The sequence below is a fragment of the Nomia melanderi genome, chromosome 1 (genome assembly GCF_051020985.1).
Source record: "Nomia melanderi isolate GNS246 chromosome 1, iyNomMela1, whole genome shotgun sequence".
Classification (NCBI taxonomy): domain Eukaryota; kingdom Metazoa; phylum Arthropoda; class Insecta; order Hymenoptera; family Halictidae; genus Nomia; species Nomia melanderi.
The window spans coordinates 12073429-12099299 of record NC_134999.1 but is presented as its reverse complement, the minus strand read 5'-3'; the positions used below and the strand labels follow the sequence as shown (position 1 = coordinate 12099299).

The 25871-nt window shown below is 40.8% G+C and overlaps 1 protein-coding gene across 1 annotated transcript; it reads left to right on the top strand.

Moving 5' to 3' along the window:
- Positions 1-5591: 5591 nt before the first annotated feature.
- Positions 5592-6146, top strand: LOC143175265 (mariner Mos1 transposase). Its single transcript, XM_076373564.1, has one exon. It carries the CDS (start codon positions 5592-5594, stop codon positions 6144-6146), a length of 555 nt encoding a protein of 184 aa, XP_076229679.1.
- The last annotated feature ends 19725 nt before the right edge of the window (positions 6147-25871 follow it).

Below are 25871 nucleotides of genomic sequence, written 5' to 3'. Positions count from 1 at the left end.
TCCTTTGTGGCATACGTTCGAAGTTATAACAAAAGTAAAGAAATAATTCGGCTAAAAATGTAATAATTTCTTATTCTTCGCAAATTGTATAATGAAATTCCTTATCATGATTTAATATAAATTTCGCGGAGGTTTCTCATCACGAAAAGGTCGCGAGTTTCCATTATAATAATTCTTTTATATCCGGGGATCCCACCGATGATTGAACACAGCGAAGTGTTCATTCCCCGCCCGAAGCTACAGAGTTTAACGAATCTTCGGCCGGATCTTTAATCCGGCCAGTACAATTTACATTTAACGATGTCGTAAACCCGCCTCGAGGATTCGAAAATTTCATAACGACCCGCGCGTACGCGAAAGCGCGCTTTTTCGTTATAAATTTCATAACTTCGCGGCTCCTCCTTTCGAAAAAAAAAAAACGTTGCGGTAATTAGTCTTTCCACGAACACAACGACGGAGACCGCACTTAATCATGCTAACCGAATCGGGCCCCACCAGTTGATTCTCGTACAATACCGCTTGGATAATTTATTGAAAACGAGTGCGTGCAAATCGGCAGTTTGATCGCGGGTAGAGATCACATGCGTCAGATCGTAATTTTCATTTTATTGGACTACCACGGGCCCGCGTGATCCTTGTAAATTGCGTTACATCTTTGTAGCGGCGGGTCAATAAAGGCTTTAACCTTACTGTACACGCCATGGTGATGATCGCGATAGACGAAATAAATGAAACAACTGGGAAACGCGCGCGCAATTTCACCTTAACAAGATACCAGCTTAATTAGACGTTCTTCTCGAGAGAAACGCGTTACCGGTTGTTATTGTTGCCCGTCCTATCGCGTTTTTCGAGTGGGCTGCACTATTTGTGGGAGCTCTACTGTTCATGGGGAGTGGATGATCTTGATGAATAGCGGTGCTCATTTTTTTCCAAGCTTTTTGTACTTTCCTGCGAAAAGCATGCTAAAGGAAACACTCAATGAAGTTTATGATTCAATTCGAAAAAAATCTTTCATTCAGCAGCATGTTTACTACCACATTTTTGTTATCAAGACACTAGTGTTACGAGACACTTATTTCAATCAGAATTCATTTTATCTTTACTTCGAAATTATCGCTATTTCTTGGTGATGTTAAAGTCCGTTTTCTATTAAGAAATTTCGAAGGGATCCACGAGAATTCGGGTTACGATAGCAAAAATTTGGAAAGACTATCGCACTGTTGAAAACCGAAATTACGATGATGCGTATAAATTTGATTTAATCAAAGGTCTCCTTCTACTTATATCGTTAGGGGCGAAGGTCCGAGGCGGCCCGCGCCCTGTATTTTACAAAAACGTTCCCCGATAAGAAAAAGAACGCCGGTGCGCGGCCGATCCACCGGCAGAATTTTTCTCAGAAGTGTTTTGCACCGTACTTTTATCCCTTCGGAACCGCAAATCGTGGTATGCCGTGCATTGTTATGCGTGCCACGACACACCGAGCGCAGCTTTCTTTCGACCGGACAGAAAACTTTTCATCGTCAAATTTCAGCTTACCCTCTTGCTTCTTCTCGGATTCACTTTCGATTCAAGGCACGGGTGGGAGACGGTAAGTGACCGTCGGAATGCACGTCGGTCTCGTTTGACGAGATTTCTGATAAACAATCTACACCGAATTCACTTAATCATTGATCGATCCTTCTTACATCGATTTACAACAAACATTGTACTATCCTTTAACCTTCTCTTTTATTAACAGTATTTTACGATTAACTTTGATTTGCTATAATATTAAATAGTTAAGCTTAAGAATTGTAATTGCAAGTGGACTGCCAGAATCTCAATAGAGTCCAAGATATTTTAATTCTACTGGTATTTAATTATCGATATTTAAATATCACATGCTAATAATCATTATTTACTAATACTTAATTACTGATATTAAATTTGATTAACAATATACTTTATTTCCCAGGTGAATATTATTAGTTAATATAGTATAAATACTATAATATTTCCATAAAAATAAGAAAATTAGCTATTAAATGCCACTCGAATCGAATCTCTATCTCAACGGAAGTCACTTCAACTCCGACATCGTAATTCAGGAGAAGGTATCTGCAGAGCCAGTCAGAAACGCGGCGGAGTTATTTTATTTACTAGATTGCGCGGCGCTCGTCTCAAATAAATATTTCCGCGGTTCGACGTACCCGGACAAGAATCCTACATCCCGGTACTTAAATGGTAAACGATACAATTTCTCAGCGGATGCCGCCGCGAATTCCCCGCGATCCTCGCGAGGCATCCGCGCGTCCTGTCCACAGAGGGAACCGTCGAGTGCTGCCAAATTATAAGGGGACAAAAACAGTCGTCCGCGGGCGCCACCAGACGAGCCCTCCCTTTCCCTCTCGTTTCTTTCTCTCTTCCCGTTCGACGTGATACCATGCTATCTGCGGAGCGGAAAGAAATCCTCCGCTGCCAGTGGTTGAACCTTTTTGCGGCAACGTGTTATCAGCTATTTTTATTTCTAAAACGCGTCGCGACTCCACGGTCAGACGTCGCCCCGTTGATTCCTGGGCCGTGAAGGCGGAACGACGAGTTAAGTGACGTTTTCATGGAGAGCTGGTTCACGTGATCGGAGAGTTTTCGCAAGTAGATTTCATATGTTGAAATATTTTTAATAAAATTACATTTTTATCGTATTAGATAGGATGATGGAAGTGTAGATTTGGCGAATGGCTCCAAAACGAAATACCGGTAGCTAAAGATAAGAACGAGGCCTAGAAAGTTAAATTTCTACTTTCTGTACAGAAAATCAATTAATAAGATTATTCACTGTCAAAATTTAGTATCCACTGACACTAAAATCAAACGAGCCAAGAATTCGAAGATTGGAAGATCAAATCCTCCAATTGCAATGGAAAAATCTATCGTTTCGCCTATTCTTAACTTTCAATCACTCTTCAGAGGACTCGCGCGTTATTTCAGTATTTCGCATAGCGAACATCACACAAACTTTAATATTAACCTCCGAACATTATCATCCCACTGTACCAAACATGGCGACTAACGGTCACTCTCAACTACAAAAGTCCTATGTACCACCAGCATGACCCTCAAATCTCTCATCAATTGCCCAACACCGACTCAAGCTCTCCAAAATTTCACCTGAGTCAAAAGAAAAAGAAAACCCCCGTAACATCCCTGAACATTCCCAAGGCTCTCATTAACAACGAGCTGAACCCGTCAGCTTCCAGGAACCAGCGTTTCGATCGGCAACCCCCGCACGGTGGTTCATTGTGCAGCGGGACGCGAAGACAATGTCAGTCCAGGTCCGTGAGCCCGCCGAGGGGCCTAGAGAAAGCGAGAAAAAGATGGCGGGTGGCGGGTGGGCCTCGCGGAACGTTTCTCGGAAAGCCGAAAACCGAAACACGAGCCGGGGGTCTGCCGGCGCAGAGGGCGGCGGCGCGTGTGACACCGGAGAATCCCAGCGCCGTTCCACGGTGGCCGATTCCCTCCCGTTCGTCCGCGGCGTTGGTGTCCGCTGCCGGTCGGTCCCCTTCCTTCTATGAACGCGGGGACGCGCCGCGGCTCGTCTAAGTGGCCGCGGGTACCACTGCACTGCCCCGGGCCCTTATCGAGTTTCAGCCTTAGCGCAGGTAACGTCTTAATTGGTGTTCACCCCTGCCGCAGATACATTGTCGCTGGGCCCCGTACGGGGCCCAGCGGCTGGCGGGGGAGAGTGTCGTGAAATTTTAATCCCGCCGGTCCCTCTTCCGCGGCGCGCACCGGAAAGCCGATCGAACGGGGCGAAACAAAGTAGCACGCAGTGAATGCTGGACCAGTTCCAAACGGACCGACGAACGAACGAACGAACGGACGGACAGGTGGACGGGTGGACGGACGGGGCCAGATACCGTACTTTTTTTCGGTTGCCTTTTTTCCGTTCGATCGCGCCGGGTTTTGCTCCTTTTACGATTCCACGCGTTTCGTTAGCGCTGCCGAGGACCAACGGGCGGTCCCTCGTACCAGTCTTTAATCTTGTTTTAATTCGCGCCGCGAATAAAGGAAGTAATTATTTGCCGGAGCTTCTTGTCGCGCCGATGTTTCTGGGGATCGGATTTCTTGCGGAGTATAAGTACTTGGAGTTATTTTCATGGTAGTGTTTTGTTGTTGTCGATGTATTTTTTGGGAATGGTCTCGAGGTTGGGTTCTGTGAGGTATCCTTGGTAACTTAGTAGAAGATTAATACGGTTGTTTCGTGTTGTTGCGTTTAACTTTGTGATCATCTGTTATTGGATTTTATACTTTGTAGTTTGAACGTTGTTTCATTGAATTTTGAACATTGATCGAATTGAATTTAATACGTTCTACGTTTGCAAACAGTAATTACCGAGTCGACAGTTGGGGATACGTGTTTGATGTTGAAAAGGGTTAGGAGTAGTGAAAACTGTCAATATATATATATATATAATTTGCGTGAGCATTGTTGGCACCATCGATCTATTTATTTACATGTCCTTTCGCCCAACGCGCTATTAGGAACCTGTTATTAATCGGTAGACGCGACAACGACACGTTTCTACGACCGTGACGAGGTATCTCGAGTTTTTTTCCGTTCGACGGGACGATAACGGTCGCCGTAGGTACACTAGAAAACGATGTCGCTTTTCGAACTGATAACATTATTTATGCGACCGCCGATGAGGACACGCGAAACCGGACCGTGAGAAAACTGAGGATTTAATGGGTGACGATTACGCGGGCTGTAAGCATCACGCGTATAGACTTTCCCGTCGTATGAAATATATAGGCTTCTGTCATGTTCTTTTTCAAAGCTTTTCAATTCACGAAGGTATGTCTGTCGTTGACATATTCGATTTAAAAGAAGAAAGGAAGTGGTAGAATTAAAATTTAATATAGCGTGAAGAGGTTTCCCTATTAAGCTGCAATAATCCTTAAGTATTAAGTTAAGGAAAAAGAAATCCATTATATTTCGGTAGATGGCTGTAGTGATCGATATCTTGTAAAGTATCGATCAAACAATTTCAGATTTATGCTCGTTGGAAAGGTGACGTTTCTCACTAAAAAAATTCTTTTGCTGTTTTTTGTTTGGCCCATTCAGTTGTAAGTTACAGGGTGTTAAAAATGGAAATCAATAAAGAGAAAATTCGGTACATTTTACAGTTTTTCTTTGATAAAAGCGAAAATGCAAGCCAGGGGGCTGAAATTGTGAATGGTGTTTATGGTGCCGATACTGTAACTGCTAATTACGTGCAATTTTGGTTTCGTCGATTCCGTTCAGATATTCTTGATGTTAAATATGCACCTCGCACATATAGGCCCGTTGTCGAAAATGCCGATAAAATCACAGAAATAATCGAAGTTGACCGACATGTTAGCAGTCGTAGCATCTCCTAGGAGCTAAAGATCGACCGTAAAACAGTTTTAAACCATTTGCATAAAGCTGGATTCAAAAAGAAGCTTGATGTTTGGGTGCCACACCAATTAACACAAAGAAACATGACGGATCGAATTTCCATCTGCGAAGCCTTATCCAAACGGAATGAAATCGACCCATTTCTTAAACAGATGGTGATTGGGGATGAGAAATGGGTCACATACGACAATATTATGCGAAAACGATTGTGGTCAAACCACGACTAACGGCTAAGAAGGTTCTGCTGTGCATTTGGTGCGACTGGAAAGAAATCATTTATTATGAGTTGCTTCCATATGGCCAAACACTAAATTCGGATGCCTACTGTCAACGACTGGACCGTTTGAAGCTAGCGATTGACCAGAAACGGCCAGAATTGGCCAACAGGAGAGGTGTTGTGTTCTACCAGGACAACGCCAGGCCACACACGTCTACAGTGTCTCGCCAGAAACTCCGGGAGCTTGGTTGGGAAGTTTTGATGCATCCACCATATAGTCCGGACCTGGCACTAAGCGATTATCATGTTTTTCTTGTATTGCAAAATTTCCTTAGTGATAAGAAATTGGCATCAAGAGAAGATTGTGAAAATCGATTACTAGAGTTTCTCGCCAATAGGGACCGAGCCTTTTGTGAGAGCGGCATTATGAAGCTACCTTTAAAATGGCAACAAATTATGGAACAAAACGGTGCATATTTGACCCAAATCGGACAATCCGAAATATGTTAAATAAAGTCTTGAAGTTCACGTAAAAATAATGGATTTCTTTTTCCCCAACCTAATATTTTTAGATTATATATTATCCGTTACGAAACGTTTGATGTATACTATTTCAATTCATTTTCTTCATTTCAATTTAAAAATATATTCCTAATATATTATTTGAAATGTCTAGATGTTCCAAAAGAAATTCTTGCCAAATTGAAAACTCTAGTACCTAATCCTTAGTAGTCAATCACTTAAACTCAACTGTTTAAATTCCATTCAATAACCTCCGGTAGCTAAAATGCTAAGAACTTCGCCACACTTTCAACCAACAAATCCAAAACCAGCCACAAGCCATTCACAATGTAGCAATCCTCAGCATCCGAAACAACAAATAAACAACTCAAGTGAAACATTGAACAAATAAAAAATTCCAGTCGAAAGACACCGATCTATCCTCGGATCAATCCTTTTTCTCCCTCAGCGTCCAGTTTGCTGAGAAGTGTATCCAGCCGGGGGTTTGACCTAGCGATCGTTAAATGGATTGGAAAAGAATACTTTCCTCGGTCGAAATACCTCGGCCGGTCGGAGGCACGGGATCGGTGTGTATTCGGTTACCGCACCTTGTCGGAAATCCTGTTTGATCCCACGGTCCGCTGGAACTCCTACCCGATTCGTACGTGATAAACGAAAAAACTTGCCGGGGCAACTGCAGGCACCTACGTGACACCCTGGTAAAGAGATTATTGAATTCCTTCTCTGCCCGCCGGTGCAACCCTCTCTCCGCAACCCCTTTGCGCGGCATCCGCCATTCTGACTGCTGCGCCGCGCCGGGGGGCCGAAATGTCAACTAGCAAAAACACGCCGAGCCGATTTCCTCGTACACTTTCAGCAAAAACCGAACACTTAGCCTGTTTTTTGCGGATGTTTTGAGTCCCGCGCGTGCCTTTTTCTTAACTGAGTTACTTCTACGCGGGCCGCGTCCTCCTTTGTTTCACGTATTCGTTCGTAAAAACCGGCGATCGTTCTCCGCGGATTTTAGGAAATATTGCGCCCCATCTGACCAAACAAGGGTTGATGGGAAATTTCGTTGTGAACGAGGGTTCAATAGTGGCTGCAATTATCGCGGTTGCCGCTTTGACTTATTAGGGTTTGCGCGGGGTTGACGGTATGCGCGGTGTGTATTTGCTGACACGATGATAAATGTTGCTTTGGTTTTGTTACTTGTTCACGGAAATTGTTTGTGTTATTGTTATTAAGTTGTATAATCAAGATTTCTACCTACATTTGCTAATAATCAGTATAATTCCTATTATTCTTCTAATTTTCATTGAAATTTATTAAATTTGTTTTGATATTCTCGTCATACGATTGATCCATCAACAGTCAACATTGCAAAGAAGTTCATTCAATTGTCAACATAACTTACGTTGAAAGTTACTACAAAAATTAATCAATAATATTAACTCATTGCTCTATGATTTACTTCTGAGCTATGATCGATACAACTATATTGCTATTAATAATGTGTTAAAAAAAACAGAAATTATAAGTATTGGTAGTAAAAAAAGGCATAATCATTTATGACAGAAGAATAATATTTAATTTGAGTTCCAAAGGATTGAGTAATATTTATCCTTGTTAGATTCCTTTTAAAATCTTCGCTACGAATCCGACACGTTGTTACAAGGCAAGGGGTTAACCTTTTGCACTCGAAGTACTCCTCACAGACACTGCCGAAGTTTGGAGTTGTACCCGAAATGTGCCTCCCAGACACACCAACAGTATATTGCACTGAAGGTCAAACTGTTTGAATTTACAGTTAAACACTGGCTGCGGGTGATTTCATGTTCCATTAATTTCAATTTTCAATCGTCGATTTAACTGATAAAATAAAAAATATGCATTACTCAACATGGCGAAAAAGTTCGAATATAAAATATTAATAATCTATTTTCTAAAACAACTAAACGTAACAACCAAAAAACCGGAAAAAGAGTACTGTTACGATAATTTGCGACCCACCGAACGTCATCGGCGTCCAAGCTCGCTCGCCCATGAAACGTAACGTCCGAGAAACGTCTATTAAATCGACACCTGCGTCGCGGAATTCCTTCGGTTTCTTCAGCCGTTGGCCACCGTCTTCGATCGCCGTACCAGTCGCCAACGAAAAACTAGTCGAAACTCGGTTGGCGACAGTTCACGCGTAAACAAGGAAATTATATTGGCGATTAATCGACATTCGTTTACGGTAACTCGTTTTTCCCGCTAAAGAGGTCCGAAACGAAAAATCGAGAAATAAACGATTGGGCACTGCGTGATGTTGGAGAGGGGGGGGGTGGGGTCGCTCCCTTTTTCTCGATCGGCTCGATCGTCGATCCCGACTGCAGCACGACGCAGGATTCCGCGGCGTGCATTGGTAGCGGGGATCGCGCGCCTCCCGCGATGCTGAATTCCACGACCGGTCACCGGTCGAACTGTCGAAACGCCGCGGCGATCGCATTCGGAGCACACCTCTCTCCATCTTCCCATCCGACAATTAAATTAATAGTCGGACCTTGGCGGCCTTGTGCACGCGCGATCGATAACCTTTACGCGTTTTACCTTATGGGAACATCCGGATCTGATTGAGTTCCTCATCAGTTGTGGTTGTTCTATTCTCATTGCCGTAGTTCCATTTTTCGTTGTTTTATTTTTATTGCCATAGTTCTATTTCTGATTGTTCTATTCTTATTGCCATAATCCCATTTTTCATTCTATTTTTATTGTCATGGTTCCGTTTTTCATGGTTACTTTTATTACCAATATTCTATTTTAATATTCTTGCTGTACTTTTTTCCCCATTATTCCGCCCTTACTGTCTTTCTTTTCTTTTCTTTTGATTGCTCAGTTTTGTTGCTATTCTTTTGGTTCATTCCCATTGTTCTATTCTATTTTTTCCTCTACGTCACTTTGAATCTCACTCTCGCCCCCCCCCCCCTTCCTGGGATCAGGTTTTTGATTGCATTGATTCGATATGAAACTTCATTCCATCGATTTCGACAGGCATACAACAAGTAACACTTTGCCCGCTTTTCATCGCACCGCCAATTAGTCCGGCCATGCCTTTTTTGTATTGTTTTTCGACACAATACACGATGACCGTTTTGATACGCCGGAATTTGTAACCGACATCACCGGGATTGGTCGAAGCGTCCAACCGTGATGTTTTAAGCCCTTGCCTTGTAACATCCAGTCCACAATGTGGCGAATATTATACAGTGAGTTTAATAAAGTTAAAGCTTTTTAATTCTTCGATGATAGAGATCTTAGATTAAGAAATTAATAGCGCACTGATTAAAGTGAAATTATATTTAATACCTGTACGGCTAAAATAATGATGTATTTCATTTAATAATTGGTACGGCATTATAGATCTTAAGTGATTTATAAACAGATTCTGGTAACTGTTTCTTCACGATATTATAAATCCTTAAATAATAAAGTTATATACTTTTCACGAATCATTGATTCTAAATAAATCGCAACTACTGATTCCTACTTTGATTTCTCCATGTTACGTAACGCATACTTCGATTGAGTAATCCTGTTACGAGCTGCACTTTCAAGATTACTTCGCAATGTGACCTTGAGTGACCTTGGCCGGTCTTGAAGCACGGGTCGTTGAACTCGTATCAAATACGCTTGTCATCGACGAAGCCAACCTTGAGATCTCATTGGTACTTCCGTACATTAACAATTCAATTTCGTCTCGTTACATATAGAAAAGAACTTCTAACATAAATTTAACAAATTTTCACTATAATAATCACCAATCGTATTTCGACAAATTTCAATTCTTAAAACAACATCAGTTCTAACCTATCATTTCATTCCTATTGGTCATAATTATCGGTTGCCAATTTAAAAAAAAAATCCTCCTATAAAACTACTATACTCTTGTCCATTCGATTTGAGTTACATTTTATCTAGAATACAAAAATATGAGAAGATGATATTCTGAATGGTAAAGAAAAATGATCTAGACATATTTCCCTCGTGATCTAACAATCACGCGATCTAACGCGACGCGGAATTCCAAGCGGGCAGAGGCTCGTAATAAGCCTTCCCGTGGCGTACCGAACGGCAATAGGGTTCGAACTGTTTCATCCCGGTGGTTTAAATACGCGCCATGCGAGCCCGATAGTCTACCGGTTAATTTCACCGTTTTGCTGATCATTTTTCCGCCGCAATCAACATTCGCGACGAGCAGTAAACGGCCTAGCCAACTGGTTTAACCAGACCGGTCGGCTCGGCTTTTCCATCGATCCTTTTGGTGGCTGCCGGGATTTTTAGGCCTTGCCCAGTTTCTAGCTCTAAATTGAATATTTTCGATCGAAGCGGCTCGCATTTGGCCACCGCTATTCCGTTCGAACTGGTTCGGAAGCGATTGGATAAATTCTGTAACTCCGCGCGCCAGGTATTCCGAAAGACCGCACTGGAACGTTCTGTTTGTTTCCACCTGTGGACTCTTCGCTCGCGGATCTTTTAATTGGCGTTGATCGGTTCGTTGCACCCGCCCGGGGAGGATTTCGCGTTAATTGCGAACCGTGAACGTTAGTCTCGCGCAAGAGTGTACGGGCGATAATGCGCTGCGGTAGGGGAACGTGGATGGTCAGCTACTTTGTTAGAGGAAACTAATAGTTAGAAATAATCATTGTATATTGTTATTAAGGGATAAAAGTCAATTATATATAGATACAGAAGGATGGTATTAGATATTGAAAGGTTATGTGTTTTTTATTTTCTTGATGATACTGAAATTCCTGGAGGAGTTGTTTCAATACATAGCGCCGCCATTTGTCAACATAACCTCTTTTAGATTCAGAAGAGTATTGAAAAAGTCATGTAGATTTTCAATGGTAATTTTTCTATTGCTCCCAACGGAAATATTGACCACATTTTAATGTCCTCATATTTTTGAAATTCCCATGAATTTTAGTGTTTTAAAAAGGGTGTTTTAATAATTAACGCCGCTATTTATCGATAGAACCTCTTCTCGACTGAAAGCAACATTAAAAAAGTATCTACTTAAAGTTACTTTTACATTAATTGCTACCATATACATTGGCCATTTTTAACACTAGAACTACCGAACAGTCAAATTAATTTTTTGTTATTTTACTATAAGAATTAGAAGAATACGTTTAATAACCTGTCAGTCGGCTTATCCCGCATCTTGTATGTTACTAAATCAAGTTACTTCGTAATTTCTCCGAGGAGCATTTGTATCTTTTCAATAATTGTGAAAGAAGAAATCAAGAATGGGTGATTTTGACCCATCTAGTAGTTCTAGTGTTAAATATCCCTCTGTTTTTACAACAACCACGTGGAGTTAATTAGCCGACTAAACGAAAAATCTGAGGGAACACAGTCATCGGTGCGCATTCCTTTACATTTTTCTCCAAATAAGGGTCATGCGGTGGCAAATGTATGTGGGAATCAGAAAAGGTCACGGAACGCCTTAAGGATGATCCACATCGGGTGTCCTTGCAAGAAGCCGTGCGTAAAAAGCTGTATCGCCGGAACCTGATGGTTCTCCCTATGTGTACGCGCGCCTCTGCCCACGTACACGACCGCCTTCGCTAACCACTCTGGAAATTCCATTCTGGTGTACACGTGGGTACCACGGGGCGGCCGCGTACGTGGAGAGCGACGGTCTTCAAAAATAGAGGAAACGAGTAACGGGCGCCGGATCGTAAAGTCTCGGGGTGCTTCTCTGTTACTGGTCTATCACCGGACTGTTTACGCGCGGTTTAGGGCGGTAGGAAGGGTGTCACGCAGATGTCGGGAATCGCGGAGAGGAAGTACCCCTAGGAAGAATTAAAGTGGCCTGTTTTGCTCGTTTGGACCTTTTCATGGTCCTCCGGAAACGAATCCTGTTGCTTCAGCTTTCGCTAAATCTGGCGTAGATTTAGAGATGGTCTGAAGTTTAAAGTCTAAACGAAGCTTCGCGAAAGATCAGTTTCAATCATATTAATTATATTATCAATATTTGATCTAAAAGATAAAATTTTTCTAAAACCGATGTGATAAATGATGGAATCCAGTATTCGTTGTTTACACAAACTTCTCAGATAACAATATCACACATTACAGTATCCTCTATCTAGAAATCATTGCCAAAAAAGCAACCTTCTCAAATCTCACTCCAAATTGATCACCAACTCAACAATCACTTAACCCCAAGAAATTCAATTCTCAAATTCAAAAGCGCTTCCAAATCATCAAGAACAAATTAACTAATCATGTCTTATCAGACCCAAATCACTCAATTTGTTGCTCAGTCTCAGCCCAATCTCCACCGACCCAAATATTCAACACCGAGAGAGACAGTCATCGATAGATCCGCGTCGCGTCGGAGCAGGATTCGTAGACGCAACACGGGCCGAAGATCATAAGGCGAGCGTTATAAATAAAACATGATACGCGGGCACGATTGTTTCGCGTGTAGCATCGGATGACACGACGCAGGCCCCCGTCCCTCTGGATCTCTGGGCAGATCGTTGGCGCAAGATTTCATCGGTGTATGACAGCCCGTCCACCTATGGGCATACGCGTACCGGTATGCGATGGGATTTGATAAAGACCCGAGGCCGATAATCGAACAAGCACTATTCTACGGCATGAAGAATTCTGCTCTTGATTATATGTGCGGTTCTGACGTTGATGATGATGACGATGATGATGATGATGATGATGATGATGATGACGATGATGATGATGATGATGATGATGATGATGATGATGATGATGATGATGATGATGATGATGATGATGATGATGATGATGATGATGATGATGATGACGACGATGATGATGAGGATGATGACGACGACGACAACGACGACAACGACGACAACGACGACGACGACGACGACGATGATGATGAGGATGAGGATGATGACGACGACGACAACGACGACGACGACGATGATGAAGCTTTCTTTGAAAACCATCAACCGTCATTCACGAGCGCACGCACGCGCACGCACGCGTACAAAGGACACACGCTTGCGCCTCGTTCACGTGATTTGCACACTGCAGCACACACCGTCTCCCGGCTAATTGGCGGGAACGCGGTGACGATGAATGTCTTCATCAATTTGGCGACCGAGAGTTTCGTTAATAAAAACGTGACCAATATACTACGCATACATTCGAGTTACTTTCTTCTTCTTCCTCTTCTGCTTCCTCTTCTTCTTCTTCTTCTTCGTCTTCTTCTTCTTCTTCTTCGTTTTTCCTTTTCGTTCGTTTCTTGAGCATTTTTAAACGTACGGATTGAAAAGAGATTTGTGTACTCGGGTTTCTGGTGTAATGAATATTAATTGATCGACCGGGGTTCGTATTACAAGTGTGCAACGTTGTAGAATGCGTTGCTTCGAGGATTAATGAGAACGAACGGCGGGTAATGTGATTGAAATTCTTTTTTGGCGGCGGTGTCTTGTTTCTTTAATTGAAATTTGAGGAGGAAAGTTTTTATTTGGAATATGAGGGATTATACTTTGTTGAAATTAATGGGGATTAATCCTTGAGGATTTATCTATGAAATTTCCGCGAATAAATTCTTTGTTAAATTTGTGATGCTGATAAGTAATTATTGTTGAGTTTGAAGAATGATGTTCTTTTTTCAATATGGATTATGGTACTGGATGAAAAAGGTTTGCTTTTAAAATTAAAAAATTGTATATTTTAATGTTGTATTAAATTTTATTTTTGTTGATCGTGTTAAGTACTGTTAGCACTTGTTTGTTTTACCGTGTGCATCGGCCCAACGAAGTTACGCGGACAAATAAATGATCCGAGGTTACGTACAATGTAATTAATTTTTCTAACACGTTTCGGAAAGACGTTGTAACTATTCAGGGGGACCATTTATACGAAGCTTCACGTATCGTGACACCGAACGTCATTCTATTAACTTTACGTTCTTCCTCGTCGACTTACAAGATGCATTCTTGCGATTGGTATGCATTCTAGTCGCGCTCAACCCGTCTGGCCTCCCGCTATCACTTTGGTAGCAATATTTGTCGCTTCCTTTTGCCTTCTCCTCTATTGCCAACATTTGCATATTACGTGTCAATTACAAATTAAAGACTATTTAAATTAAAAATAAATCATAACTTACAGCAGAACTTAAAATCAACGCGTCGAAAGAAGAATCAATTACCATCATTCAAATTATTCATACAAATTTTTAAAAAACGAGTAAAACATGTACAATCAAATTCTTTATAGAACATTGTATGCTAATTTAGAACACTGCAAATTTTTATCGTAAACTCTTCTGCGATTATTATTACCAAAATTCTCATGATATCAAGACCACAAAATAAAAAGCAAAGCTATCAAATTTTTTAAAATATAAAACTATAAACTTCTTGAAATCAGACTGAATTTCGCATCGATCTAATGTTTGCCGTTAAACACACCACTAACCAAATTCATCAATTTCCCTTTCCCGCAAGAGCAACCAGAAAAATCCCCCAAAAGGACCAGAAAAATAAAATCAAATATCCCGATCTCGACGCACAAATCTCGCAAGCACCCCCGAGAAAAAGGCTAAAAAACAAAAAGAAACAAGTCAATGACGGCGACGCGTGGTTTCGCCTCCTTTCATCGAGCTATCCATCGTTCCCGCCGCGTCCATTCCGATTCCAATGTCTTCTTCTCTCACCTGAGCGTCCCTGCGCTCACGGCATAAACCGCCTCGTGTGTGGCACACGTGATTTACATGTGATCCTCTCTGCTCCTCTCTGTCGCACCGTGGCTTCCAGTGGCGGCTCCGTTCACAATAAAAACCCCCGTGTGTATACACAGGGATAGGCGGCATGATCGCGAGCGGTGGTGGCTTTTGTACTAATGGCGGAGAAAGAGAGAAAGAGAGTGTGTACGAGAGAGGAAGAGAGAGAAAGAACTGGTGTCAGACCCAATGCAGGATGTTTTGGCGAGGCTCCGTGAAGGAATTGCATGGAAAAAGGCGGAAAGGGAGGAGCAGGAGAAACGAAGCCAGGGACGGGAGGGGGTGTACGAGGTGGCCGGTGCCGTCTTTCTCTTTATTTCGCCCGTTCCTTCTCCCTCGTCTCCGTTTCTACCGGTTCGCCAGACAGCCTTTAGAAAGTCGCGGCTACATGTGACCCGTGATGCGCACTCATGATGAATAGTTGCACGGAATTATAAATAGCGTCGTCCGGCGCGCATCACTCGGATAAGCTTTCAATGGTTCCTATTTCTCGTCTCGGACGATTTCGGGGTCAAGGTCTGAGAATTTTAGTGTTGCACCCCTTTCTCGCGTTTGAAGTGTTATTCGGGGTTACGTGTGCGAGCTTTCTTTTGGTGATTCGATCATTTGAGTTTCCTTTATTTTATTGATTTGTTTTATTGAAGTTCCTTTTAGGGATTTGAGATCTGTCCTGATTATGTGGGTTCGAGCTTCGAATGCGACGGTTTCTTAGTTATTTGGGGAGTTGAGGGCAGGGAAGAAGGGTTGTTTGGAAAGTGGAGGACTGGAAATTGGGTTTGTTCTTTTTATTTGGAGAGGTTGTTTCATTCAAAATTAGGTATTGATAAGGGAATAGCAATGTTTCAGTTAAATTTAGAAAAATAAATAATTTTTCTTAAATACAGACTTTCTTGTTGGGAATGTAGAATTTGTAGAATATACAATACTTATTTACATACATATCTTACTTTTATTAAATTAAAGCCAATTTCTCAAGAAATCGAGATTTTCGATTATTTTAACTATATAAACTACTATTTTTTGCCATTCCAAGTTTGGTTAATTTTTGGCTGCATCAAAAATTCTTTCGAATTCGATCTGCCTCGTCCCCTCACGTAAAAATAAAAAGGAATGAAGGGAAACGTCGATGCGCTTAACATTTCGAATACTCGTGCAAGCAGCAAACTTCAAAAACGATTCGTTAAGAAACTGTGGGGCTTCTTTTTGTTTCATTGCGAGAGACAGGCCCCGGGTGGTCCCGTGTGATCACCGAGGTACCAGTTTATACCTACAACGTGGGCTGTGATACGCAAAACATGATAAACGGCGAGATGACGAATACGTAAAGTTTATATTGTATCAGATATTTCGCGATGTAACGTATCTCATTACTGGAAGCTCCTCTGCTGGGCCCGTTTCTGAGAACCGAACGTCCTGCTGCTGGAGTCCTTTTTATTAAGAAATAAATATTCAATTTTGTGCGCCGGCCCGCGGACGAAATGTTCGACAATTTCACGCGGCCGAACAGAAGGAGGGCCATTTGTTATCCGCTTTCCTAGATTCGAGATAACATTGTTGGACACTCTAGATATCCTTGATGGACGAGAACTGAAACATTATACTAGACCCAGCGTCGTGAAAAAGGAATGAAGGGAAATGATTATTTCGAAGCTCTTACTATCGAAATTCGTTGTTGTAAATGCAACTAACATTTCAAATTGCACTGTACCACCAATTCCAATGAATATACATATCTAAACGATTTGATTAAGATAATTTTACTCGTGCTTTCGAACGGTAAAACAAACAACACATAACCTCAATTTCATTTTTCACATATAAATCACATTTTATTAATTTGAAATACTTAAAAATTATAACATATAATACAATATTATAATTTCAAGTATTCCACAAGAAACACGTCACTCGAAGAATATTATAGCATATTTCCAACAGAAAATTTCGGATTATGAAAGGGATACTACCAAAGATAATCGACGAATCTTTCCTATGAAGGAAGAGGTACCCGAAAATTTGCACCATCGGTTCATGGTGTATCCAGCATAGCTCGATGAAAGATTTCATTACACTAAATCACACCGCCGCTTTATTGCTTCCTGTTTCCCGGACAAGAAAAAGGAAGCACGAATCCGCGCGACGGAAGAAATATAGCGGGCCGGGGTATCTGAAAACCGCGTCCGAGAAAGTTCCTCTCCACCTCTTATTCATTTCTCTCCTGTTTCTCCTTATTCCTCCTCCTCCTTTTCTTTTTCTTCCTTTACATTTCTCTCTCTCTCTCTTTCTCTCTCTCTGTTTCTTCTTCACTTTTTCCTCCTCCCCTCTCGCGTTCACCGGTGAATAGCCTTCAGGAAGTCGGCGCTGCAGGCATTGACGTGCCAGGGTGTCCTGTAGTACGTAGGTCGTGATGTGCAGTCCCGATGAACAATCTCGTTGCACCGCGGATTCATGCAAGTATCACGGATCGCGGGATTCCTGGGCAATCGGATACACGCCCCGCTGCCAGCCCGGCGGGATCGAAAAATCATTTTCCATTGCGGTTCGTCTCTGTCGCAGACGTTACGACGCGCGGACGATGAAGCCGTTCCCATGGAAATACTCTCATCGCGCGTTATTAGAGTTAATTTCACTGAGACCAGCCGCGGATAGATGAATCGGATGGAACGAGGGGAAATAAAATTTGTAATCTGCCGTCAGCGTGAGCGGAAGCGGCGGTCCTTTATTTTCATTTCTTCCCGCACGGGATTTGGGAAAGGATTCACTGTTTTGTTGATGTTGAGGACTTCCTGAGACGATGGCTGACGGAATTGTACCGCTTTGGAAATATCGATAGCTTTTGTTCTGGGGGTTGGAAGCTTGAAATGTAATTGGGAAGATTATTTTATTAACTCCTTAACCGCGAAACTTTTTCGCGTGGGTCAACATTGCAACGGAGTCTTTCGCCGAAATTTGTTGCTTTGACTCCTTTTCCCATGAGTTTATTACTTTTCCTAACAACATAATTAGTTTTTTTTTAAGAAAAGAGAACGTTTATGTTTGATAAATATAATTATATTAAGGGGTTAATTAATAGTTAGAGGCGTGATGACTGAATGACTTTTTAGGTCTTGAAAGTTAACAGTTTGGTGTATAATTGGAAAAGTATGGTTTATTACAATATAATAGTAAATATATTTTGTTACTTGATTCATAGATTATTTAAATACTATCGAAGCGTTGAGTAATCTATATAAATACAATAATTTAACTTGGACAGAAAGAAGACAGTCAAGAAACCTAAGAATAAAAGTATGAAGGCATCAAGCCTAAAAATATAATAATCTCTCCCTCTCTTTCTCTCTTTCTCTCTAACAAACAAAGTTTTACTAGTACATGATAGAATTATTTTTTTGTATAAATTTATCCTCATCCTAATTGAAGTATTAGTAACAGGACACCCAGTACATTCCGCAGCACTCTCCCAAATTTCCATCATCGTAAATTCTGTCCCCGTGATGAGCAAAGAGTAAAATAAGCGATCAAACCTCGACAGTATTTCCTGGGAGATCCTAATATTTCCTAAATTCCACCGAAAAATTTTCCTCGTCGTCGGCCAGCCCGGGAACTTATTGGTCAGTCCAATATTTAACAGTCCCGCTGCGGCCAGTCGAATTTAAAGTCCAAGGACTGGTTCCTGGCGCGGACCCACTGCAGCCACCTGTCAGCCAATCATAAATTCGCGGTGTCCTTTCATCGGCATCTTGTGCATATACAGGGTGCTCGGTAACTGGTGGTACAATCGGAAACAAGGTGATTCCACATGAAAAAATCAGTCGAAAGTGTAGGATAAAATTGTTTCAAACAAAGCTCAGTTTACGAGAAAACAACGACAGTGAAAACTGGAAGAACCTCGCCGGAACAATTGAAAATTGAATTAATAAAGAAAGACTATCAATTCTATTTGAGTTCATCATCAATGTCTTTATTCTTCAAACTTCCGGTTAATAAAGCAATCATGTTACTGTTTTCATACCCCAAGTTTTCATTCTGCAAAGAGTGCTTAAATTGCTTTATCAACTAAAAGTTTTAACGATAAAACTTTCGTTATCTCTTTCAACCCTTTACACTATCTCATCTAGCCAACCTATCCCATTTACAACGCTACATTTAAATGAAATATTCATGAACAATTCGTTAACGAAAGTCTTCGTGAAAGAAACCCTAAACAACTACAAGCAATGCCTTCATACGCGACGCGAGATATCAGAAGCAATAGAATGAAATCAGGGTTGACCGAGAGGAAAACAATTCTTATGCAAATGGTTGAACTACGTAAATCGAAACAATGACTTACACTATTTGACTCCTGTCCTTTCCATATAATGTTTATATCGGTACACGACACACATATACATAATTCTTATTGTCCGAGGTGAGTTCGAGAGTCGAGGCGCTTCCTTTCCGCACACGTATCCTGTTGATGGGAGGCCCCGCCGGTTCCCAAACCTTGGCTCCGTAAGTTGAAGGCCATCCTGCTCGCTCTCGCCGGCCGTTCCACGCTCACGAAGGTCCTTACGAGCCTCCTGCGTCGCTCCTTCGCCGACCATTAGGTTGCCGGCCCGATCCAGGGTAAGAAGTCCTCGCATACCAGACGTGTGCTCAATGAACCGACGGAGAGAGAAGGTGGACGAGACGGTTATTCGAGAGAGAGAGAGAAAGAGAGAGAAAGAGGGAGAGAAAAAGAGAAAGAAAGAGAGAGAGAGAGAGAGAGAGAGAGAGAGAGAGAGAGAGAGAGAAGAGAGAAAGAGAGTGAGAGAGAGAGAGAGAGAGAGAGAGAGAGAGAGAGAGAGAGAGAGAGAGAGAGAGAAGAGAGAGTGAGAGAGTGAGAGAGTGAGAGAGAGAGAGAAGAGAGAGAGAGAGAGAGAGAGAGAGAGAGAGAGAGAGAGAGAGAGAGAGAGAGAGAGAGAGAGAGAGAGAGAGAGAGAGAGAGAGAGAGAGAGAGAGAGAGAGAGAGAGAGAGAGAGAGAGAGAGAGAGAGAGAGAGAGAGAGAGAGAGAGAGAGAGAGAGAGAGAGAGAGAGAGAGAGAGAGAGAGAGAAGAGAGAAAGAGAGTGAGAGAGTGAGAGAGAGTGAGAGAGAGAAAGTGAGAGACGGAAGAGGACTGGGCGACGGGTTCATACAGAGGGAGAAGGAAGACCGAGGGATCGGTGCGCGTCTGAGTATTCGGAAGGGAGGAAGAGGCTTGAAAATGAGACGAGAAGTCGAGGAAGAAAGGGTGGAACGGGTGGATTTATGGTCGGTGTGAAAAAATCAGAGGTGGGTGCGATTGCCTCTTCGGAAAAGCTTCATGACACTCTGAACTGAAACTTTATTGAGAATGACACACTTGGGATGATAGTTGTGTCAAGGAATCTCAGGGAAATTGGGTCGATGGTAGGAATCTTTTATTTTTCAACTGACAGTTTGATTTCTGTGTTGAATAATTTGGTTTAAAAGAGGAGACATTGTAGGTTATGTTTGGCGTAGATGTTGACGTGACTCGATGGCAAGATAAATAGAAAAGTAATCTTTCTTGTATCATTGGAATTCTGGGTTATGAAAGGTGAATCAGATAAACACAATTATTGTGTTCTTTTAGTTGATGTACGTAGTAAAGAGTTTGTTGAACAGGTGTGTTACTTGTCAAAGGGGTGAATTCATATGGTGAATAGTAAGTGATTTAAAAATGGACGTAGAAATTTTGTAGTAAAGGGGTGTAAGGATATGAATAGACAATCATTACAAAATATTAAATAAGAAAAATACACAATTGCAGTAAGCTATAAATATAATTTGAATTTATAGCCAAAAGTTCTCTCAAAACGGAAAGAAATTCGTCTTCGAGATCTGTTTCGCGAGAGACACTCAGTATACAAGACAGCCATACACATATTCTTCATCCCGAAACGCGCTTAAAAAGCATCCCTACCACAGTATTTTATTACTCGCATTAAAATACCTGTTCCCCCGATATTTTCTCTTGCCGGCGAACGTGTTTACTATTACTATTCGTATTAATCCATATATAATAAGAAAATCTTCGAGATCGGGATGGGACGACTCGCATCAGCACGCACCTAGGGTAGAAGCAGAACTAAGAACGTTAGAAAAAGCTAAGACGCTGAACCAGGCCAGAAACTATTTAAACTTTAGACTGTCAACAGGATAATACACTCCAGGATGTTCTAGGGTAAACGAGCCGCTTGAATTGCATCACGAACTGCACTGTCATCTATCCCAATGACACTTTGAGATCTATTTAATGAAATTAATCGATTACTTGATTTATAGATCGCAGTTATTTTATCATTTAAACATTGTGTTACAATTTACTTCTGATTATTTATTTTAACTTATTCATAACCTGGAGTCTCTTAAGAGACAGTTCTCAAGAGTCAAAATTTGTTGTTGCTTATATTAAAAATTGAGAAAAATTTCGCTATCTAATCAAGACTCATTTCGAGGTCTTAGTTGGAAACCAATACAACCAATACTAGATGTCCAACTATTCTCGAACGAGCTGACTCAGTTCCCATCCAAAATTAAACAAAAGGAACTGTTAGTCGAAAATCTTCTTTTTAGCTAAGCACTCGATTATATACCTGGTGTGCAATTCCTTTCCAACGAGCTAACTGAATCTCTTCCCAAAGTGAAAGAAAAACAGTGTTCGGTAGTCGAAGGGTTAAGGGGACGGATTTCGTTGCAAAATGGTAGTCCCATTATGAAATTCTTCGGAAACCCTTTCCGCGACACACGTTTTCTTTTTTCCCTGGCCAAAGGGCCTTCCTTCTATTCGCCCGGATACTTTTTATTTACCGCCGTCATTTTCGAAAGAATGCTGCCCCGGTGCGCACCGGCATAGCGCGCACCTGTGCGCCCCGAACAACTTCGAAGTTCAATAAACTTCGGTGGTCTTCATACTTCGGGCCCGGGTGGCCGTTTCGTGGGCCGACGCGCATAATTAAGCGATCGCGGAATTAATTGAGAACGTTCGCGCGTACCGTCTGGTGCGTCGTTCCTGAAGGTTTACAATAATTGCCAGAGTCGTGCTTGTCGTACGACTCGCGAGCGACGTTTCGGGTGAAGCCAAATTAGTAATCCACGTGAAAAACTCAAGGACTTTACGCCGGATACGTTTCTGCAGTGGTTAACTTGGAATATATTGCGCGACGTAGAAATTGAGTGTCGGGGGTGTCTCCAGAGGGCGAGGAGTTAATTATGGTAATCTTGAGTTGACTAATTTAATGTTAAGTAATGTTGACTTGGTAGGGGGCTGGTTAATTACTTACTATACTTTATCATTGAGTACGTTGTACGTTTGTTGTTTACGAATTCTTCTTTTCATTAGTTTTCGCTTTGAATTTATTTCAATTGACTTTAATATAAATTATAAAATAAATTATAAGATAAATTATTTATAAATATTTTTATTCATGATATATTAACATAAATAATTTTTTTGTTATTAAGAATAAGTTACTTGGTTAATGGATCAATGTTTTCTTTTAATATTCGTTTGGATATTGAGTTCAGAGCTGGAAGCTTCGAAAATGTTCATTTTGATCTGAACAAATTGACTTTTAACCTTCGGATCGACCGATCAAAGAGCTGTCGAAAGGTGTTAAATTCATTTCCACCCCCATGCGTCGACGATTTATGTTTCGGTCCCCTTTTATCGGCGATTCGTCGGCAAAGTTATCGTCCTCTAGATAACTTCGGACGCATTAAAGTCACCCGGCGACATATGCACACCGGTTTAGCGCGTCGAACACTATTTCGATCGGATTATCCCGTAACTGAACACGCGACATTATGTGGGTACGGCGGGATTAACGGCGGGCTAGGGGAGCACCCCTTTTCCAAATGGCTAATGGTTTTCACGTGTCGGGAGCCAATCTACTTTGTGCCTCCTGAAATTGATATCGATAGTGCAACAGGCGAGCTGATATCCTCTATTTCGAAACGAAAAACAATTTATCGAATCAACAAGAAAATATATTAAAAACATCAAGTATATTCAAAATAAAATAAAAAATATACTATAAAAGTAATTACTATATTATTATAATATTATTATAGTATTATTATAATGTTTTTATTATACCATTGTTATATTACTATTTTATTACTATTATGTTTATAATATATAAATAATAATATTTCCATATCTCAAAAGCATTTTCCCCGTTACCTTCATTAAACACAAAGTTAAAATTTCCTCATTCCTCAAAAACATTTCCTTCAGCTTCCTGCTCGCCGTAACGAGCGACAGTTAAAGAAAAGTACACTTCGAATAACGTCGTATGAACAAAAAATTGACAAGAAATGAAATCATAATCTCACTAGAAACTCGAGCAGACTCTTCAAGCTTATTGTGCATAACCGTTAAGGGTACAGTAAATAACGATTTATCGTAGGATACGATTTCGTTGGCGGAATGGAGTGTACGTTTAACACTTATCCGAACGCGGAATAAATGTTTATAAATATCCGCGATTTGCCGCGGTGCCTCTGTCCGGTTCCGTTCGTATCGGAACGCCACTTCTTCTAAAATGTATACGCCGATGATAAGTAACGACCTCATTTCCGCAATTTAAAACTGGATCTCGCGACCAACGAATCCCGTATCGTTCTTAATCGGTTCCACCGTGCTCGCTGGCGTTCGGATTAAATTAACACGGCCCGTGTATTTTTATCCGGCCACCGGACATTAAGGCGTACACAGAATTCCGCGTAATTGGCGACGCTCGCGGATCAAGGGTTGCTCGACGCGGCTAGACCCGCAGAAGCGTGAGAATAAGGCGGAGAAGGGAAGAGACACGTCCCGCGAGCGAAATTTAGATTAACCAGACAATGTGGCAAATTATGAGTCTCGAGATAGCTGAGAATTCCGTGTGTCCGTGTAGCATATATAAATAAGAAAAACTTCATTAAATATGTATCTTTACGCGGCATGTTTTGTGTTCCACAACATGCACTTTTTTTGTTCGGTTGGGACTAGTAGTGTTCTTATAGGGGACATTAAGTCTTCGTTAAATTATTATGCTTTTCATAATTTATTTGTTGATGTATATCTACGTTTGATTAATCGCTTGCCTTATAATAGCGTGTCAGACTCGCGAGGAAAATTTTCAATTTGAATTCGACAGATCTAACTCGTTTATTTATTTTTAATATAAATTGAATTGTCTATTATTAATCTTTAAGTTCGTAGTTAATGTTGACACAGAAGGAGTATAAAATTCTTTTCTTCTTCTAGTAAATTATTGACGGTGAAGTTATTTTAGCGAGTATAGTTGAGAAATAAATCGTAGGATTAAATATCTGTAGTCTAGATGGAAATAATGTTTTCTTTGAATTTGTTAAAGTCTTATTAATTCTTATTTCATTGAGTTGGATGTTAGTATTGTGCGTGTGTTTTTTCTTTCTTTCTTTTTGAAGGAATATTTTGAAAATTATTTTTCACTTTTATATTAATATGGATATTATTTGCATATCGACGAGTTACGTTTCGGTACATTGTCATTGTAAGACGCGTAACACAGTTCGAAAATGCGTGCAAGAGAACAATAAAGATTACGCGCATCAACTCATGAGGTGTCAAGTAAAATTTAACGGGCAATAAACTTTTGTGGTGCACCACATCCTGCTTTCTATGGGCTACCTTGTGCCGTGCGATGAAATTACATTCGGGATTTCGAAATCCGCCCTTCGAAAAACGATTTTAAGCTACGACAAATATAAATTGCGATTAAAGCGAGCGTACCCATGAGCGAGCGTACCCATGCATTCTGTCTTCGATAAAACGTTTTTAACAATTTTTAACCCTTTACGCTATGATTTCTTTCTGAACTGTGACAGATCTAATTACTTTGTTATTAATAATTCATGAATATTGGAGAAAATTCTAGTCTAATCATTGATAATAGAGAAATAACATGTAATTTGCATTCACACAAATTGAATAACATTTATGTTTGTTGAATTCTGTTTGAAATCTTCACCACGAAACATGATATTATATGGCAAGGGGTTAAATGAAGCGGTAGTAATTTAAAGAAATTAAGATATACGAAACTAGGTACATCAAATTTAAGAAATTAATGTACCTATATTTTAAGTACGGTACATTAACGATTTTATAGGGCAAGGAGTAAAAGAATGAAAATGAAGGATTTCTTGAAGGAAGAACTGAACACGGATTAATGAATAAATTTCAATGTTATGTCAAGCATTTATTTTTGTTTATATATATTTCTGTATATAATATATTCACAAAGGTATCATTAAGATATATTTTTACAAATTATCCTACAAGAATATGAATTTGCATGTGAAACTTCTCTCAGAATAGTAAATGCTTTTCTTTTGGTAAAATAAGGAGAAAAAAAGGAAAACCGTAGCTACATTTGTCTTCCGTTCATATTTAAATTACATATTTCACCAAGGCAGCAGCGGGTTCCGTTCGCAAATTGGAAGTGCGCGTTTAAATTTCTGTGGATGCATTATGCATCGGAAACGGGATTTTTACAAGATGGAATGCTGCGACTTCCTTCGCCGCGGCGTCATCGGGCTATAGGGAGAAGAATGGGAATGCCGCGGCTAGGATGTGCTTCTGCATGGCAAACAGATGCATTCAGAGAAATCTTCACTTCCTCCGAGCGCGACATATACTGGGTGTTTCGCAATTGCAAGTGTACCGTTAGGAAAAAAAGAATCGCCACGCAGCTTTTGTTTATCGAGTGCGGATAATGAAATCAACATCTGGTATTTCTGTCGTGATGTGTTTTGTGCTGCTACTTGTTACACGTGCGTTATATAGGGCGATAAATGAACGATAATGATAGGAATTTTTATCGTTCGCAGAGAAAGGAAAGAAAATAAATATATATTAATATTGATAAATAAATTGATTATTGGATAATTTCGGCGTATCATAAATAGGGATGA